The 19,758-nt window shown below is 59.7% G+C and overlaps 1 protein-coding gene across 1 annotated transcript; it reads left to right on the top strand.

Moving 5' to 3' along the window:
• Nucleotides 1–4,732: 4,732 nt before the first annotated feature.
• Nucleotides 4,733–18,210, top strand: CADM4 (cell adhesion molecule 4; the record flags this gene model as incomplete). Its single annotated transcript, XM_080361545.1, has 8 exons — nucleotides 4,733–4,928; nucleotides 7,207–7,359; nucleotides 9,403–9,537; nucleotides 11,167–11,331; nucleotides 12,954–13,044; nucleotides 14,569–14,762; nucleotides 17,393–17,521; nucleotides 18,104–18,210. The coding sequence occupies 8 exons, from the start codon at nucleotides 4,733–4,735 to the stop codon at nucleotides 18,208–18,210; spliced, it is 1,170 nt and encodes a 389-aa protein (XP_080217671.1).
• Between the last annotated feature and the right edge of the window lie 1,548 nt (nucleotides 18,211–19,758).

The raw sequence follows: 19,758 nt of genomic DNA, 5'->3' as shown, positions 1-19,758 counted from the left end.
ATCCCATTGGTTGAGCCCCTGCATCTCATTATCCCCCCATTCTCTCCTCCCATTGGCCACTCCCCCACATCTCATTAACATACATTATCCCCACCCTCCTCTCTTCCCATTGGCCGCCGCTCCAGCATCTCATTATCATCCTACTGTCTCCCCATTGGCTGTTCCCCCACATCTCATTAGCATCCCTCATTCCCCTCCTCTCTCCCATTGGCCGAGCCCTTGCATCTCATTATCCCCACTCCCCATTGGCCAAGCCCCTGCATCTCATTAACATTCATTATCTCCCTCCTCCTTCCCTCCCATTGGCTGTTCCCTCACATCTCATTATCATACATTATCCCCATCCTCCTCTCTCCCCATTGGCTGGTTCCTTCTGCATCTCATTATCCTCCTTGCTCTCTCCCATTGGCTGAGCCCCCGCATCTCATTACCCCCCCCGCTCTCTCCCCATTGGCCGCTTCCCAGCATCTCATTACCCCCCTCCTCTCTCCCCATTGGCCGCTCCCCCGCATCTCATTAACATACATTATCCTCAGCCTCCTCTCTCCCCATTGGCCGCTCCTCTGCATCTCATTACCCCCCCTCCTCTCTCCCATTGGTTGAGCCCCTGCATCTCATTACCATCCCTCATCCCCCCCCCCCCCTCCCCATTGGCCACTCCCCCCCCATCTCGTTACCCCCCCCCCCTCCTATTGGTTGAGCCCCCCCCATCTCATCGCCCCGCCCCTCTCTTCCCCCATTGGCCACTCCCCTGCATCTCATTGCCCCCCCTCCTCTCTCCCATTGGTTGAGCCCCTGCATCTCATTAACATCCCTCATCCCCCCCCCCCCCCCGCTCTCTCCCATTGGTTGAGCCCCCCGCATCTCAACGCCCCGCCCCTCTCTCTCCCCATTGGCCGCTTCCCCGCATCTCATTACCCCCCCTCCTCTCTCCCCATTGGCCGCTCCCCCGCATCTCATTACCCCCCCCCCATTGGCCGCTCCCCCGCATCTCATTAACATACATTATCCTCAGCCGCCTCTTTCCCCATTGGCTGCTCCCCTGCATCTCATTACCCCCCCCCCCCTTTCTCCCATTGGTTGAGCCCCTGCATCTCATTACCATCCCTCATCCCCCCCCACGCTCTCTCCCCATTGGTTGAGCCCCCCGCATCTCAACGCCCCGCCCCTCTCTCTCCCCATTGGCCGCTCCCCTGCATCTCATTACCCCCCTCCCCCCTCCCATTGGCTGAGCCCCCCGCACCTCCTCGCCCCGCCCCTCTCTCCCCCCATTGGCCGCTCCCCCCGCCCCTCCTCGCCCCGCCCCTCTCTCCCCATTGGCCGCCGCCCCGCATCTCATTATCATTGGTGATCAGGTGCAGCGGCCGCGGTCGCAGCCGCCATGGAGCCCCCCCCGCCCCCCCCGCTGCTGCTGCTGCTGCTCTGGGCGACCGCGCTGGGTGAGCCCCCCCCACCCCCCCCCAAAACCGCCCCCCACCCCCCCCCCATCCCCACCCCCCCCCGGACCCCGAGCCCCCCCACCCCCACCCCCCCCCGCCCCCAAAAACCCCGGAACCCGCCCCCCCTATCCCCCCAAAATGGCCCCCGAACCCCCCCCCCCATCCCCCACCCCCCCCCGGACCCGGAGCCCCCACCCCTCACCCCCCCCCCGCCCCAAAATGGGCCCCAAACCCCTTAAATTGGGTCCAAAACCCCCCGGATCGGGCCCAAAACCCCCCCGGATCGGGCCCAAAACCCCTTAAATTGGGCCCAAAATACCCCAAATTGGGCCCAAAATGCCCCAAATTGGGGCCAAAATCCCTTAAACTAGCCCCAAAATCCCTTAAATTGTCCCCAAAATCCCTTAAATTGGGCCCAAAACCCCCCAAATTGTCCCCAAATTGTCCCCAAAACCCCTTAAATTGGGCCCAAAACCCCCCAAATTGTCCCCAAATTGTCCCCAAAATCCCTTAAATTGGGCCCAAAACCCCCCAAATTGGGCCCAAAATCCCTTAAATTCGGCCCCAAACCCCCCAAATTGTCCCCAAATTGCCCCAAAACCCCTTAAATTGGGCCCAAAATCCCTTAAATTGTCCCCAAATTGTCCCCAAAACCCCTTAAATTCGGCCCAAAACCCCCCAAATTGTCCCCAAATTGTCCCCAAATTGTCCCCAAAACCCCTTAAATTGTCCCCAAAACCCCTAAATTGTCCCCAAAATCCCTTAAATTGGGCCCAAAATCCCTTAAGTTGTCCCCAAATTGTCCCCAAAACCCATTAAATTGTCCCCAAAACCCCTTAAATTGTCCCCAAATTGTCCCCAAACCCCTTAAGTTGACCCTGAAACCCTTAAACTGTCCCAAAATTGGGCCCAAAATCCCTTAAATTGACCCCAAAATCCCCCCAAATTGTCCCCAAACCCCTTAAATTGTCCCCAAAACCCCTTAAATTGTCCCCATCACCTTCAACACCCCCCATTGTCCCCACCCCCCCCCCAATGTCCCCACCCCCCCCAATGTCCCCAACCCCCCCCCCCATTGTCCCCCCCCCCATTGTCACCGATCTCTGCCGCAGCCCCCCCCCCCCATGTCCCCACGTGTGTCCCCTCCCCCCCCCACCCCCCCCATCCCGGACGCCTGGGTCCTCCCCCCCCCCCGGACGCCTGGGTCCCCCCCCCCCGACTCCTGGGTCCTTCCCGAACTCCTGGGTCCCCCCCAAAGCGTGTGGGTCCCCTCCCGGACGCCTGGGTCCCTCCCGAACGCCTGGGTCCCCTCCCGAACGCCTGGGTCCCCCCCAAAGCGTCTGGGTCCCCCCCCGAACTCCTGGGTCCCTCCCGAACTCCTGGGTCCCTCCCGGATGCCTGGGTCCCCTCCAAATGCCAGGTTCCCCCCCCCGGACGCCTGGGTCCCCCCTCCCGAACTCCTGGGTCCCCCCCCGAACGCCTGGGTCCCCCTCGGACGCCTGGGTCCCCGCCAGGGTGCCAGGCAGCGCCGGCCTGTCCCCCCCCCGGCGTGGGTGGCACAGAAAAGGGCCATTGTGGACCCAGGCGTCCGGGAGGGGACCCAGGCGTCCGGGAGGGGACCCAGGCGTCCGGGCGCCTGCCATCCATCCCCCCCCCACCCCCAGCACCCATTCACCAGGGGACCCAGGCGTCCGGGTGGGTGGGGGGGGGGGATGGGGAATGATGGCGGGAACAAAGTGTCACTTGTCCCCGTGTCACCTCCGTGGGCAGCACCCGGACGCCTGGGTCCCTCCCGGACGCCTGGGTCCCTCCTGGATGCCTGGGTCCCCCCCCCAAACACATGGGTCCCTCCCGAACGCCTGGGTCCCTCCCGAACTCCTGGGTCCCCTCCCGGACGCCTGGGTCCCCTCCCGAACGCCTGGGTCCCCCGGGTGACCTTGTGTTGGTGACCTTGGCCGTGACGGTGACCCTGGTGTGGGGGGGAGGGTCGGATTGTGCTGACACAGCGAAATCGCGATGTCACCCCCCCCCAGTGTCACCCCCTCGTGTCACACCCCCCCCCTCCTCCGCCTTGGGGACAACCCGGTGTTGTCATGGCAACCGGAGGTGATGCTGTGGTCACCAAGGAGGCCGAGGGGGGAACCCAGGCGTCCGGGAGGGACCCAGGAGTGCCCCAGGGACCCAGGAGTTCAGAAGGGACCCAGGAGTTCAGGGGGGACCCAGGAGTCTGAGAGGGACCCAGGAGTGCCCCAAGGGACCCAGGCGTTCGGGAGGGACCCAGGAGTTCGGGAGGGACCCAGGAGTTCGGGAGGGACCCAGGAGTGCCCCAAGGGACCCAGGCGTTCGGGTGGGACCCAGGAGTTCAGGAGGGACCCAGGAGTGCCCCAAGGGACCCAGGCGTTCGGGTGGGACCCAGGCGTTCAGGAGGGACCCAGGCGTTCGGGAGGGACCCAGGCGTCCGGTGTCACTGTAGTTGGGGGGTGTCCCTGTGCTGCCACCACCTCGGTGTCCCCAATGTCCCCAGGGCCGAGTGTGGGTGTCCCCCCGGCCCCATGTCCCTTTGTCCCCATGTCCCCCCATCCCCATATCCCCCATTGTCCCCAATGCCCCCATTGACCCATTGACCCCAATGTCCCCACTGTCCCCCCATTGTCCCCAATGTCCCCATATGCCCCCCATCACCCCCATTGTCCCCATCACCCCCATTGTCCCCATCGCCCCCAATGTCCCCATTGTCCCCAATGTCCCCATTGACCCCATTGTCCCCAATGTCCCCATATTCCCCCATTGTCCCCAATGTCCTCATATGCCCCCATCACCCCCATTGTCCCCATTGCCCCCCACTGTCCCCAATGTCCCCATTGTCCCCAATGTCCCCATTGCCCCCAATGTCCCCAATGTCTCCATTGCCCCCAATGTCCCCATTGTCCCCCATATCCCCATTGCCCCCATTGTCCCCAATGTCCCCATTGTCCCCAATGTCCCCAATGTCTCCATTGCCCCCAATGTCCCCATTGTCCCCCATATCCCCAATGTCCCCATTGTCCCCAATGTCCCCATTGTCCCCAATGTCCCCATTGTCCCCCATATCCCTATCGCCCCCATCGCCCCCATCGCCCCCAATGTCCCCATTGCCCTCATTGCCCCCATTGCCCCCATTGCCCCCATCGCCCCCAATGTCCCCATCGCCCCCATTGCCCCCATTGCCCCCATTGCCCCCATTGTCCCCATTGCCCCCAATGTCCCCATTGCCCCCATTGCCCCCATCGCCCCCAATGTCCCCATCGCCCCCAATGTCCCCATCGCCCCCATGTCCCCAATGTCCCCATGTCCCTGTGGCAGGCCGGGCGCAGGAGCTGGTGGCCGACAACGTCACGGTCCTGGAGGGGGACGCGGCCGAGCTGACGTGTCACCTGCACGGCTACGACGGCTCCATCGTCGTCATCCAGAACCCGGCGCGGCAGACGCTGTTCTTCAACGGCACCCGCGGTGAGGGGACATGGGGACATTGGGGACAATGGGGACAATGGGGGTGATGGGGACATTGGGGTCAATGGGGACATTGGGGGCAATGGGGACATTGGGGGCATTGGGGGCGATGGGGACATTGGGGTCAATGGGGACAGTGGGGACATTGGGGGCAATGGGGTCAATGGGGACATTGGGTGCAATGGGGACATTGGGGATATGGGGGACAGTGGGGACATTGGGGACAGTGGGGCAATGGGGGTGATGGGGACATTGGGGACATTGGAGACAATAGGGGCAACGGGGACAATGGGGACATGGGTGGCGATGGGGGCATTTGGGACAATGGGGGTGATGGGGGCAATGGGGACATTGGGGACAATGAGGTCAATGGGGACACTGGGGGTCAATGGGGACAATGGGGACATTGGGGACAATGAGGTCAATGGGGACATTGGGGTCAATGGGGACAATGGGGACATTGGGGACAATGAGGTCAATGGGGTCAATGGCATCAATGGGACAATGGGGTCAATGGGGACATTGGGGTCAATGGAGACATTGGGGACAGTGGGGACATTGGAACATGTGTTGATGATGTCACTATGTCCCTATGACGTTGATGATGCTCTATGTGGATGATGTTGATGATGATGTTCTATGGGGATTACGTCACTATGATGATGACGTCACCGATGACATCACTGTGATGTCACAGCGCTGAAGGACGAGCCGTTCCAGCTGCTGCAGTTCAGCCGCTGTCACTGTCCTATGATGTTCATGATGCTCTATGTTGATGATGCTCTATGAGAATGATGTTGTTGGTGATGTTGATATGATGATGACGTCACTGATGACATCACTGTGACATCACAGCGCTGAAGGACGAGCGGTTCCAGCTGCTGCAGTTCAGCCGCTGTCACTGTGTCGATGTCACTATGTCCCTATGATGTTGATGATGCTCTATGTGGATGATGTTGATGATGCTCTATGACATTGTTGGTGATGTCACTATGGCAATGACATCACTGATGACATCACTGTGACGTCACAGCTCTCAAGGACGAGCGGTTCCAGCTGCTGCAGTTCAGCTGCTCTCATTGTCCCTATGACGTTGATGATGCTCTATGTGGATGATGTTGATGATGCTCTATGTGAATGATGTTGATGGTGATGTTCTATGTGGATGATGTCGCTATGATGATGACGTCATGATGACATCACTATGACGTCACAGCGCTGAAGGACGAGCGGTTCCAGCTGCTGGAGTTCAGCTGCTCTCATTGTCCCTATGACATTGATGATGCTGTATGTGGATGATGTTGATGGTGATGTTCTATGTGGATGATGTCGCTATGATGATGACGTCATGATGACATCACTGTGACGTCACAGCGCTGAAGGACGAGCGGTTCCAGCTGCTGGAGTTCAGCCGCTGTCACTGTCCCCATGATGTTGATGATGCTCTATGTGGATGATGTTGATGATGCTCTATGACATTGTTGGTGATGTCACTATGATGATGACGTCACGATGATGTCACTGTGACGTCACAGTGCTGAAGGGCGAGCGGTTCCAGCTGCTGCAGTTCAGCCGCTGTCACTATGTTGATGATGCTCTATGTTGATGATGCTCCATGTGGACGATGTCGCTATGATGATGACGTCATGATGACATCACTATGACGTCACAGCTCTCAAGGACGAGCGGTTCCAGCTGCTGCAGTTCAGCCGCTAACACTATGTTGATGATGCTCTATGTTGATGATGCTCTGTGTGGATGATGTCGCTATGATGATGACGTCATGATGACATCACTGTGACGTCACAGCGCTGAAGGACGAGCGGTTCCAGCTGCTGCAGTTCAGCTGCTGTCACTGTGTTGATGTCACTATGTCACTATGATGTTGATGATGCTCTATGTGGATGATGTTGTTGGTGATGTCGCTATGTTGATGACGTCATGATGACATCACTATGACGTCACAGCTCTCAAGGACGAGCCGTTCCAGCTGCTGCAGTTCAGCCGCTAACACTATGTTGATGATGCTCTATGTTGATGATGCTCTATGTTGATGATGCTCTGTGTGGATGATGTCGCTATGGCAATGACGTCATGATGACATCACTGTGACGTCACAGCGCTGAAGGACGAGCGGTTCCAGCTGCTGGAGTTCAGCCGCTGTCACTGTCCCCATGATGTTGATGATGGTCTTTGTGGATGATGTTGATGGTGATGTTCTATGTGGATGATGTCGCTATGGCAATGACGTCATGATGACATCACTGTGACGTCACAGCGCTGAAGGACGAGCGGTTCCAGCTGCTGGAGTTCAGCCGGCGCCGCCTGCGGGTTCGTCTCAGCCCCGCGCGCCTGGAGGACGACGGCGGGTACGGCTGCCAGATCTACGGAGAGGACACGCGGCACCAGAGCGCCACGCTCACCGTGCTGGGTGAGCACAGGGGACATGGGGACGTGGGGACAGTGGGGGTGATGGGGGCAATGGGGACATTGAGGGGAATGGGGGCGATGGGGACATTGGGAGCAATGGGGACATTGGGGGTGATGGGGGGAATGGGGACATTGGGGACATTGGGGCAATGGGGACAATGGGGGCGATGGGGACAATGGGGGGAATAGGGGAATGGGGACATTGGGGGGGAATGGGGACATTGGGGACATTGGGGACAATGGGGATGATGGGGATAATGGGGGTGATGGGGACAATGGGGACATTGGGGGCAATGAGGGGAATGGGGACATTCGAGGTGATGGGGACATTGGGAGAATGGGGACATTGGGGGTGATGGGGGCAATGGGGGCAATGGGGACATTGGAGCAATGGGGACAATGGGGGCGATGGGGACAATGGGGGGAATGGGGACAATGGGGGTGATGGGGACATTGGGGGCGATGGGGACAATGGGGACATTGGGGGCAATGGGGGCGATGGGGACATTGGGGGCGATGGGGACAATGGGGGTGATGGGGACATTGGGGACAATGGGGACATTGGGGACAATGGGGGTGATGGGGACACTGGGGTCACTGAGGGGACACGTGGGGACAATGGGGACAATGGTGACACTGGGGACACTGGTGACGCAGGGATGTGGTGGCACTTCCTGCGGGTGTCACCCCGGGTCACCCGAACCGGTCGGGTGTCATTGTTGGGGACATTGGGGACACTGGGGAGCCCACGGGAGGATGTGGGGACGTTGGGGACACTGGGGACACTGGGGTGTGGTGGCACTTCCTGCCATTGTCACCCACGGGACACACCCACCGGATCAGTCACATTGCTGGGGACACTTGGGGTCACATTGGGGACATGTTGGGGACACTGGGGACACCCGGGGTCACATTGCTGGGGACATTGGGGACACTTGGGACACCTGGGGTCACATTTGGGACATGTTGGGGACACTGAGGCCACACTGGGGACAATGGGACACTGGGGACACTTGGGGACATCTGGGGTCACATTGTTGGGGACACTGGGGACATGGGAGCAGTGGGGTCACATCCCACTATGTCCCTTGTCCCCATTGTCCCCAATGTCCCCATGTCCCCTCATTGTCCTCATGTCCCCATTGTCCCGCTATTGTCCCTGTCTCCCCATTGTCTCCCTGTCCCCACCTTGTCCCCAATGTCCCCCCAATGTCCCCATCGACCCCAATGTCCCCAATGTCCCCAATGTCTCCATCATCCCCCATGTCCTCATTGCCCCCAATGCCCCCATTGTCCCCAATGTCCCCATTGCCCCCATTGTCCCCATGTCCCCATTGTCCCCAATGTCCCCATTGTCTCCATTGCCCCCAATGTCCCCATTGCCCCCATTGCCCCCATTGTCCCCATTGCCCCCAATGTCCCCATTCCCCCCATTGACCCCATTGACCCCATTGCCCCCATTGTCCCCATGTCCCCAATGCCCCCAATGTCCCCATCACCCCCAATGTCCCCATTGCCCCCAATGTCCCCATCACCCCCATTGCCCCCATTGTCCCCATTGCCCCCAGTGCCCCAATTGTCCCCATTGTCCCCATTGCCCCCAATGTCCCCATGTCCCAAATGCCCCCATTGTCCCCAATGTCCCCATTGCCCCCAATGTCCCCATTGCCCCCAATGTCCCCATCGCCCCCAATGTCCCCATTGCCCCCATTGCCCCCATTGACCCCATTGACCCCATTGCCCCCATTGTCCCCATGTCCCAAATGTCCCCAATGTCCCCATTGCCCCCATTGCCCCCAATGTCCCCATCGCCCCCAATGTCCCCATCACCCCCATTGCCCCCAATGCCCCCATTACCCCCATTGTGCCCATTGTCCCCATGTCCCCATCGCCCCCATTGTCCCCATCATCCCCAATGTCCCCATCGCCCCCATTACCCCCATTGTCCCCATCGCCCTCATCGGCCCCATCGCCCCCATTGTCCCCAATGTCCCCACTGACCCCGGCTGACCCCCCGTCTCTCTCTCCCCCTCCCCCCCCGCAGTGCCTCCCGCCGACCCGGAAGTGACGCAGGGGGGCGTGGCCGTGGCGGGGGCGGAGCTGGAGCTGCGCTGCCTCGTGCCCCGAGCGCGCCCCCCGGCGGCGCTGCGATGGCTGCGCGACCGCAGGGAGCTCACCGGTAACGGACATGGGGACATGGGGGACATGGGGGACATGGGGGGGGTGGGGACAATGTGGGGGCGTGGGGGACATGGGGACATTGGGGATATGGGGACATTGGGGATAATGGGGATATGGGGATAATGGGGACATGGGGATAATGGGGATATGAGGACAATGGGGTCAATGGGGATAATGGGGACATTGGGGATAATGGGGATATGAGGACAATGGGGGACATGGGGACAATGGGGTCAATGGGGATAATGGGGACATTGGGGATAATGGGGCTATGGGGACAATAGGGGGGATGGGGGATATGGGGAGAATGGGGACATTGGGGATAATGGGGACATTGGGGATAAAGGGGACATTGGGGTCAATGGGGACAATGGGGGGATATGGGGACATTGGGGGTAATGGGGACATTGGGGATAATGGGGGGGATATGGGGATAATGGGGACATTGGGGGCAATGGGGGGATATGGGGACATTAGGGTCAATGGGGACATAGGGGATGATGGGGGGATATGGGGACAATGGGGTCAATGGGGATAATGGGAACATTGGGGATAATGGGGACATTGGGGATAATGGGGACATAGGGGATGATGGGGGGATATGGGGACAATGGGGTCAATGGGGATAATGGGAACATTGGGGATAATGGGGACATTGGGGATAATGGGGACATTGGGGATGATGGGGGGATATGGGGACATGGGGACAATGGGGTCAATGGGGATAATGGGGACATTGGGGGTAATGGGACAATGGGGGGGATGGGGGATATGGGGACAATGGGGATAAAGGGGACATTGGGGATAATGGGGTGAATGGGGACATTGGGGATGATGGGGGGATATGGGGACAATGGGGTCAATGGGGATAATGGGGTCAGTGGGGATATGGGGACATTGTGGATAAAGGGGACATTGGGGATAATGGGGGGATATGGGGGACAATGGGGATAAAGGGGATATAGGGGATAATTGGGATTTGGGGATAATGGGGACATTGGGGATAATGGGGTCAATGGGGATAATGGGGACATTGGGGGTAGTGGGGATATGGGGACAATGGGGATAATGGGGGGACATGGGGATAATGGGGACATGGGGACAATGGGGGGACGTGGGGGGACGGGAGGGGTGGGGGATATGGGAACATTGGGGATAATGGGGGGACATGGGGATAATGGGGACATTGGGGATAAGGGGGGATATGGGGACAATGGGGATAATGGGGACATAGGGGATAATGGGGGGACATGGGGACAATGGGGGAGATGGGGGATATGGGGACATGGGGTCAATGGGGATAATGGGGACATGGGGGGGATGATCATATGGAGACAGGGGGATATGGGGGTGCCCCTTGTCCCCAATGTCCCCATTGCCCCCAATGTCCCCATTGCCCCCAATGTCCCCATCGCCCCTATTGACCCCAATGTCACCATTGCCCCCATTATCCCAATGTCCCCATTGCCCCCATCGCCCCCAATGTCCCCATCGCCCCCATCACCCCCATTGCCCCCATCGCCCCCATTGCCCCCAATGTCCCCATTGCCCCCAATGTCCCCATTGCCCCCATCACCCCCATTGCCCCCATCGCCCCCATTGTCCCCATTGTCCCCATGTCCCCCAGGCGTCCCCAGCCGGGAGCAGCGGGGGCTGGTGTTCCGGCAGCTGAACGTGCTGCGGCTGCGCGTGGAGCGCGGGGACCACGGCGCCGTCGTCACCTGCGAGGTGACGCATCCCGCCCTCCCGCGGGGACAGCGGCGCCGGGCGCAGCTCACGCTGGACGTGCAGTGTGAGCAGGGGGGCAGTGGGGGCACTGGGGGGGACTGGGAGGGACTGGGAGTCAATGGGAGGGACTGGGAGTCAATGGGAGGTCAATGGGAGAGACTGGGAGGTCAATGGAGGGACTGGGATGGAATGGGAGGTCAATGGGAAGTCAATGGGAGGGACTGGGAGGTCAATGTGGGGACTGGGAGGTCAATGGGAGGGACTGGGGGGTCAATGGGATGGGATTGGAAGAGACTGGGAGGTCAATGGGAGGGACTGGGGGGTCAATGGGATGAGATTGGGAGGGACTGGGAGGTCAATGGGAGGGACTGGGAGGTCAATGGGAGGGACTGGGAGGTCAATGGAAGAGACTGGAAGTCAATGGGATGGACTGGAAGTGACTGGGAAGTCAAGGGGAGACACTGGGAGGTCAATGGGATGGACTGGGAGGTCAATGGGAGACACTGGGAGGTCAATGGGATGGACCTGGAGGGGGTAAGAGTGAGACTGGGATATACTGGGAGGTCAATGGGATGGAGTGGGAGGGACTGAGAGGTCAATGGGAGGTCAATGGGGGAACTGGGGGGTCAATGGGAGGGACTGGGAGGTCAATGGAAGAGACTGGAAGTCAATGGGATGGACTGGAAGTCAATAGGAAGTCAATGGAAGGGACTGGAAATCAATGGGAGGTCAATGGGAGACACTGGGGGGTCAATGGAGGGACTGGGATGGACTGGGAGATCAATGGGAAGTCAATGGGAGGGACTGGGAGATCAATGGGAAGTCAATGGGAGGGACTGGGAGGTCAATGGGAGACACTGGGAGGTCAATGGAGGGACTGGGATGGACTGGGAGGTCAATGGGAAGTCAATGGGAGGGACTGGGAGATCAATGGGAGGGACTGGGATGGACTGGGAGGTCAATGGGAAGTCAATGGGAGGGACTGGAAGTCAATGGGAGGTCAATGGGAGACACTGGGAGATCAATGGGAGGTCAATGGGATGGACTGGGGGGTCAATGGAGGGACTGGGAGGGACTGGGGAGTCAATGGGATGGACTGGGGGGGGGACTGGGAAGTCAATGGGAGGGACTGGGAGTCAATGGGAGGTCAATGGGAGACACTGGGGAGTCAATGAGAGGGACTGGGAGGTCAATGGAGGGACTGGGATGGACTGGGAGGTCTATGGGATGGACTCAAGGTCAATGGGAGGGACTGGGATGTCAATGGGATGGACTGGAAGTCATTGGGAGGTCAATGGGGGGGACTGGGAGGTCAATGGGATGGACTGAAAGTCAATGGGAGGTCAATGGGATGGACTGGGAGGTCAATGGGAGAGACTGGGGGGTCAATGGGATGGACTGGGGGGTCAATGGGATGGACTGGAAGTCAATGGGATGGACTGGAAGTCAATGGGGGGGACTGGGAGGTCAATGGGATGGACTGGAAGTCAATGGGAGGTCAATGGGATGGACTGGGAGGTCAATGGGGGGGACTGGAAGTCAATGGGAGGTCAATGGGGGGGACTGGGAGGTCAATGGGATGGACTGGAAGTCAATGGGATGGACTGGAAGTCAATGGGAGGTCAATGGGGGGGACTGGGATGAACTGGGGGTCACCGGGGTCCCGGCGCTGCCCCGTGTCCCCAGACCCCCCCAGTGTGCGGATCCAGGTGTCCCCGCGGGTGCTGCGCGAGGGGGACACGCTGGTGCTGAGCTGCAGCGTCACCGCCAACCCCCCGTGAGTGCCACCCCCCCTTGGGGACATCATGGGGACACCCCTCTCACCCCCCTGGGGACACATGGGGACATGTGGGGACATCATGGGGACATCATGGGGACACCTGGGGACACCCCTGTCACCCCCCTGGGGACATCGGAGACATTGGGGACATCATGGGGACATCATGGGGACACCCCTGTCACCCACCTGGGGACACATGGGGACATGTGGGGACATTGGGGGACATCATGGGGACATCATGGGGACACCCCTGTCACCCCCCTGGGGACACATGGGGACATGTGGGGACATTGGGGGACATCATGGGGACACCTGGGGACACCCCTGTCACCCCCCTGGGGACATCGGAGACATTGGGGACATCATGGGGACATCATGGGGACACCCCTGTCACCCACCTGGGGACACATGGGGACATTGGGGACATTGGGGGACATCATGGGGACATCATGGGGACACCCCTGTCACCCCCCTGGGGACACATGGGGACATGTGGGGACATTGGGGGACATCATGGGGACACCTGGGGACACCCCTGTCACCCCCTTGGGGACACATGGGGACATTGGGGGGACATCATGGGAACTCATGGGGGCATCATAGGGATATTGGAGGGACATCATGGGGACTCATGGGGACATTGGGGGGACATTGGGGGACATCATGGGGACATTGGGGACATCATGGAGACATCATGGGGACATCATGGGGATATTGGGGACATCATGGGGACATTGGGGACATCATGGGGACATTGGGGACATCTGGGGACATTGGGGGGACATCATGGGGACATCATGGGGACTCAGGGGGATATTGGGGGGACATTGGGGACATTGTGGGGACACCCCTGGGGACATGTGGGGTGGGGCCAAGGGGGGCGGAGCTGAGTCTGGGTGGTGTCCCCAATGTCCCCATTGTCCCCAATGTCCCCATTGTCTCCATTGCCCCCAATGTCCCCATTGTCCCCATCACCCCCATTGTCCCCATTGCCCCCAATGTCCCCATTGTCCCCATCACCCCCATTGTCCCCATTGTCCCCATTGACCCCAATGTCCCCATTGTCCCCAATGTCCCCATTGTCCCCATCACCCCCATTGTCCCCATCACCCCCATTGTCCCCATCACCCCCATTGTCCCCATTGCCCCCAATGTCCCCATTGTCCCCAATGTCCCCGTTGCCCCCATTGACCACACTGTCCCCGTTGCCCCCATTGTCCCCATTGCCCCCAATGTCCCCATTGCCCCCATTGCCCCCATTGTCCCCATTGCCCCCATTGTCCCCATTGCCCCCATTGCCCCCATTGTCCCCATTGCCCCCATTGTCCCCAATGTCCCCATTGACCCCATTGCCCCCAATGTCCCCATTACCCCCACTGTCCCCATTGCCCCCATTGCCCCCAATGTCCCCATTGCCCCCATTGTCCCCATTGCCCCCATTGTCCCCATTGCCCCCATTGCCCCCACTGTCCCCATTGACCCCATTGCCCCCATTGCCCCCATTGTCCCCTGTCCCCGCAGCCCCACGGAGGTGTCGTGGTCGCGCTCCAACGGGTCACTTCCTGTTCCGGGGCGGGCGGAGCAGCGGGCGGGGCCCTGGGGGGCGGAGCTTCGCGTCCCCGACCTGGGCCCGGGGGACAACGGTGACACCTACAGCTGCTCGGCCGCCAACGCGCTCGGCCGCGGCAGCGCCAGCGTGCCCCTGCGCGTGCACGGTACCGCACATTGGCATCGTATTGGCACCTACTGTCACCTGCTGTCACCTATTGGCATCATATTGTCACCCACTGTCCTCTATTGGCATCGTATTGTCATCTATTGGCATCGTATTGTCACCCACTGGCATCGTATTGTCTCCTACTGGCATTGTATTGTCATCTACTGTCACCCACTGTCATCGTGTTGTCACCCACTGTCATCATATTGGCACCTACTGTCACCTACTGTCATCTATTGTCACCCACTGTGATCATATTGTCACCTACTGTCATCTATTGGCATCGTATTGTCACCCACTGTCATTGTATTGTCACCCACTGTCATCATATTGGCACCTACTGTCATCTATTGTCACCCACTGTCATCATATTGTCACCTACTGTCATCATATTGTCACCTACTGTCACCTACTGTCACCTATTGTCACCCACTGTCATCGTATTGTCACCCACTGTCATCTATTGGCATCATATTGTCACCTACTGTAATCTATTGGCATCACATTGTCACCCACTGGCATCGTATTGGCACCTACTGTCACCCATTGTGATCATATTGTCACCTACTGTCATCATATTGTCACCCACTGTCATCTATTGTCATTGTATTGTCACCTATTGTCATCATAGTCACCCACTGTCATCTATTCGCATCGTATTGTCACCTACTGTCATCATATTGTGACCTACTGTCATCGTATTGTCACCCACTGTCGTCTGTTGTCACCTATTGTCATCTATTGTCACCTACTGTCACCTACTGTCACCTATTGTCACCTACTGTCATCGTATTGTCACCCACTGTCATCTATTGGCATCGCATTGTCACCCACTGTCATCATATTGTCACCCACTGTCATCACATTGGCACCTACTGTCATCTATTGTCACCCACTGTCATCATATTGTCACCTACTGTCATCATATTGGCACCTACTGTCACCTACTGTCATCTATTGTCACCCACTGTCATCATATTGTCACCTACTGTCATCATATTGGCACCTACTGTCACCTACTGTCATCATATTGTCACCTACTGTCATCATATTGGCACCTACTGTCATCTATTGGCATCGTATTGTCACCCACTGTCATTGTATTGTCACCCACTGTCAGCTATTGTCACCTATTGTCATCGTATTGTCACCCACTGTCACCTATTGTCATCTATTGTCATCATATTGTCACCTATTGTCATCATATTGTCACCCACTGTCATCTATTGGCATCGTATTGTCACCTACTGTCACCTATTGTCATCATATTGTCACCCACTGTCATCTATTGTCATCATATTGTCACCTACTGTCACCTATTGTCATCGTATTGTCACCCACTGTCATCTATTGTCACCTATTGTCATTATATTGTCACCTACTGTCATCTATTGTCATCGCATTGTCACCCACTGTCATCTATTGTCACCTATTGTCATCGTATTGTCACCCACTGTCATCTATTGTCACCTATTGTCATCGTATTGGCACCCACTGTCTTCTACTGTCATTGTATTGTCATCTATTGGCATCGTATTGTCATCATATTGTCACCTACTGTCATTGTGTTGTCACCCACTGTCACCTATTGTCATCATATTGTCACCTATTGGCATCTCATTGTCACCTACTGTCACCTATTGTCACCTACTGTTATTGTATTGGCACCCACTGTCATCTATTGTCACCTATTGTCTCCCACTGTCATCTATTGTCATCATATTGTCACCTACTGTCATTGTATTGTCACCCACTGTCATCTGTTGTCACCTATTGTCAGCCCATTGTCACTTATTGTCACCCATTGTCAGGTCATTGTCACCCATTGTCACCTCTTGTCACCCATAGTCACCCACAGTCACCCATTGTCAGCCCATTGTCACCTCTTGTCACCCATAGTCACCCACAGTCACCCATTGTCACCCATTGTCACCTCTTGTCACCCATTGTCACCTATTCCAGCCCCACCCACCCTCAAGCCACGCCCACTTATGTGACCCCGCCCACCCCGTGACCCCGCCCCTCGTGCCACAGTGGTGGGGGCGGTCCTGGCCACGCCCACCCCCCTGACCCCGCCCACCCCATGACCCCACCCACTCCCTGCCCCCATGACCCCGCCCCCCCGTGACCCCACCCACCCATGACCCCACCCTCATTCCACAGTGGTGGGGAAGGTCCTGGCCCCGCCCACCCCTTGACCCCGCCCACTAACTGACCCCGCCCCCCCACCCCTGTACACCCCCATGAACCCACCCACTCCCGGCCCCCATGACCCCGCCCAGCCCCCGTGACCACGCCCACCAACTGACCCCGCCCACCAACTGACCCCGCCCACCCCCTGACCCCGCCCCCCATGACCCCACCCCCCGTGACCCCGCCCCCATTCCACAGTGGTGGGGAAGGTCCTGGCCCCGCCCACCAACTGACCCCGCCCACCCCCGTGACCACGCCCACTCCTGACCCCACCCCCATTCCACAGTGGTGGGGAAGGTCCTGGCCACGCCCACCCCCTGACCCCGCCCACCAACTGACCTCACCCATCAACTGACTCCATGACCCCGCCCACCCCCGTGACCCCGCCCACCCCCGTGACCCCGCCCACCCCGTGACCCCGCCCCCATTCTGTAGCGGCGGGGGCGGTGCTGGCCACGCCCCAGGCCACGCCCTTCGCCATCGTGGGCGGGGTCCTGGCGCTGCTGGTGTTCCTGCTGCTCTGCCTGCTGGGGGCGCTGCTCTGGTGCTCCGTGCGCCAGAAAGGTGGGCGGGGACAAAGGGGGCGGGGCCAAGGGGGGCGGGGCCTAGGGGGGCCCGGGGCATTAATGGAGTGGAGGGAGGGGGTGGAGCTTGGGAAGGGGCGGAGCTTGGGAAGGGGGTGGAGCTTGGGAAGGGGCGGAGCTTGGGAAGGGGGTGGAGCTTGGGAAGGGGCGGAGCTTGGGAAGGGGGTGGAGCTTGGGAAGGGGGTGGAGCTTGGGAAGGGGGTGGAGCTTGGGAAGGGGGCGGAGCTTGGGAAGGGGCGGAGCTTGGGAAGGGGGCGGAGCTTGGGAAGGGGGCGGAGCTTGGGAAGGGGGTGGAGCTTGGGAAGGGGAGGAACTTGGGAAGGGGGTGGAGCTTGGAAGGGGGCGGAGCTTGGGAAGGGGGTGGAGCTTGGGAAGGGGTGGAGCTTGGGAAGGGGCGGAGCTTGGGAAGGGGGTGGAGCTTGGGTAGGGGGTGGAGCTTGGGAAGGGGCTGGAGCTTGGGAAGGGGCGGGGCGTGGGAAGGGGGTGGAGCTTGGGAAGGGGGCGGAGCTTGGGAAGGGGGCGTGGCCCTGTGGGGAAGCCGCTCTCTGATTGGCCGACACAGGGTCGTACCTGACGCACGAGGCGAGCGGATTGGACGAGCCCGGGGAGGCGCGGGAGGCGTTTCTGGGGGGGGACGGCGGGAAACGGCGCGAGGAGTTCTTCATCTAGGACGGACGGACGGACGGACGGGGACAATGGGGACAATGGGGACATTGGGGACAATGGGGACATTGGGGACATTGGGGACAATGGGGACAATGGGAACAATGGGAACAATGGGGGGATGGGGGGACAATGGGATAATGGGGGGATGGGGGACAATGGGGGGACATAGGGACATGGAACAGGAGGACAGACATGGGGACAATGGGGACATTGGGGGGACAGTGGGGGGATGAGGGGACATGGGGACAATGGGGGAGGGGGGACAATGGGATAATGGGGGACAGGGGGACATGGGACAGGAGGATGGACATGGGGACAATGGGGGGACAATGGGGACATGGGGGGACAGGGGGACATGGGGACAATGAGGACATGGGGACAATGGGGGGACAAGGGGACATTGGACAGGAGGACGGACATGGGGACAATGGGGACAATAGGGGGACATGGGGACAATGGGGGGACGGGACAATGAGGGACAGAGGGACATGGGACAGGAGGACGGACATGGGGACAATGGGGACAATGGGGGACGGGGGGGACATGGGGACATGGGGGGACAATGGGGGGACAGACAGGGGGACACAGGACAGGAGGATGGACATGTGGACAATGGGGACATTGTGGGGACAGAAGGACATGGGGACAATGGGCATAATGGGGGGACAGGGGGACAATGGGGGGGACACGGGGACAATGGGGACATTGGGGGGGACACAATGGGCCGTGGGGACAATGGGGGGACAATGGAACAGCCAATAGGACACGGGGGACATTGGGGACAATGTGGGGGGGGGGACACAGACAAACGGACATTGGGGCCAATGAGGGGACATCACAGAATGGGGGGGGCGGGGAGGGTCCCGGACGCCTGGGTCCCTGGGGCACTCCTGGGTCCCTGGGGCACTCCTGGGTCCCCGCAGCTCAAAGCCATGAGGAGGGGGGGGGAACGGGGGGGGGGGGGGGGGGGGGGCGCGTCCGTGCGCGGGGGGGGGGGGGGGGGAGGGAAGGGGGGGGCGGGGCCAAACGAGGGGGCGTGTCCAGGGGTGGCCCCGCCCCCTCCCCCCCCTCCCCTCCCCCCCCCGGGTGTGTCTGTAAATAACGTCGTCGCCTTTTCAACACCTTTGATACCAATAAACCCCCCCCCGATTCGTACCGGGGTCACATGGGGTCACTGGGGTCACATGATCCCCCTCAGGCCACGCCCCCTCCCGTGGTACCGCCCCCTCAGCCCCACGCTTGGCCACGCCCCTTTGCGAAGCCCCCGCCCCCCCCCCCGGCTGCTGGAAGTGGCTCCGGATTGGTTGGTTTCGAAGGGGTGGGCAGGGTTGGCCCGTGACTCCGCCCCCCGAGCTGTGACGTCACTCGCAGTGATGTCACTGCCCCGCTGATGATGTCACTTCCCCCCCATCGCCTTGATTGGCGACTCCCACCCCATTGAGGCCCCGCCCCCCAACCTGTGATGTCATTGCTGGGTGATGACATCACCCTAAATGGTCATGTGATTCCCTCCCCCCCCCACTGGTGACATCACACCCTGACTGATGATGT

This window comes from Nesoenas mayeri (assembly GCF_963082525.1).
Source record: "Nesoenas mayeri genome assembly, chromosome: 33".
Taxonomy (NCBI): Eukaryota; Metazoa; Chordata; class Aves; order Columbiformes; family Columbidae; genus Nesoenas; species Nesoenas mayeri.
The sequence above is the reverse complement of the archived record's forward strand: the minus strand, read 5'-3'. Positions and strand labels throughout refer to the sequence as shown.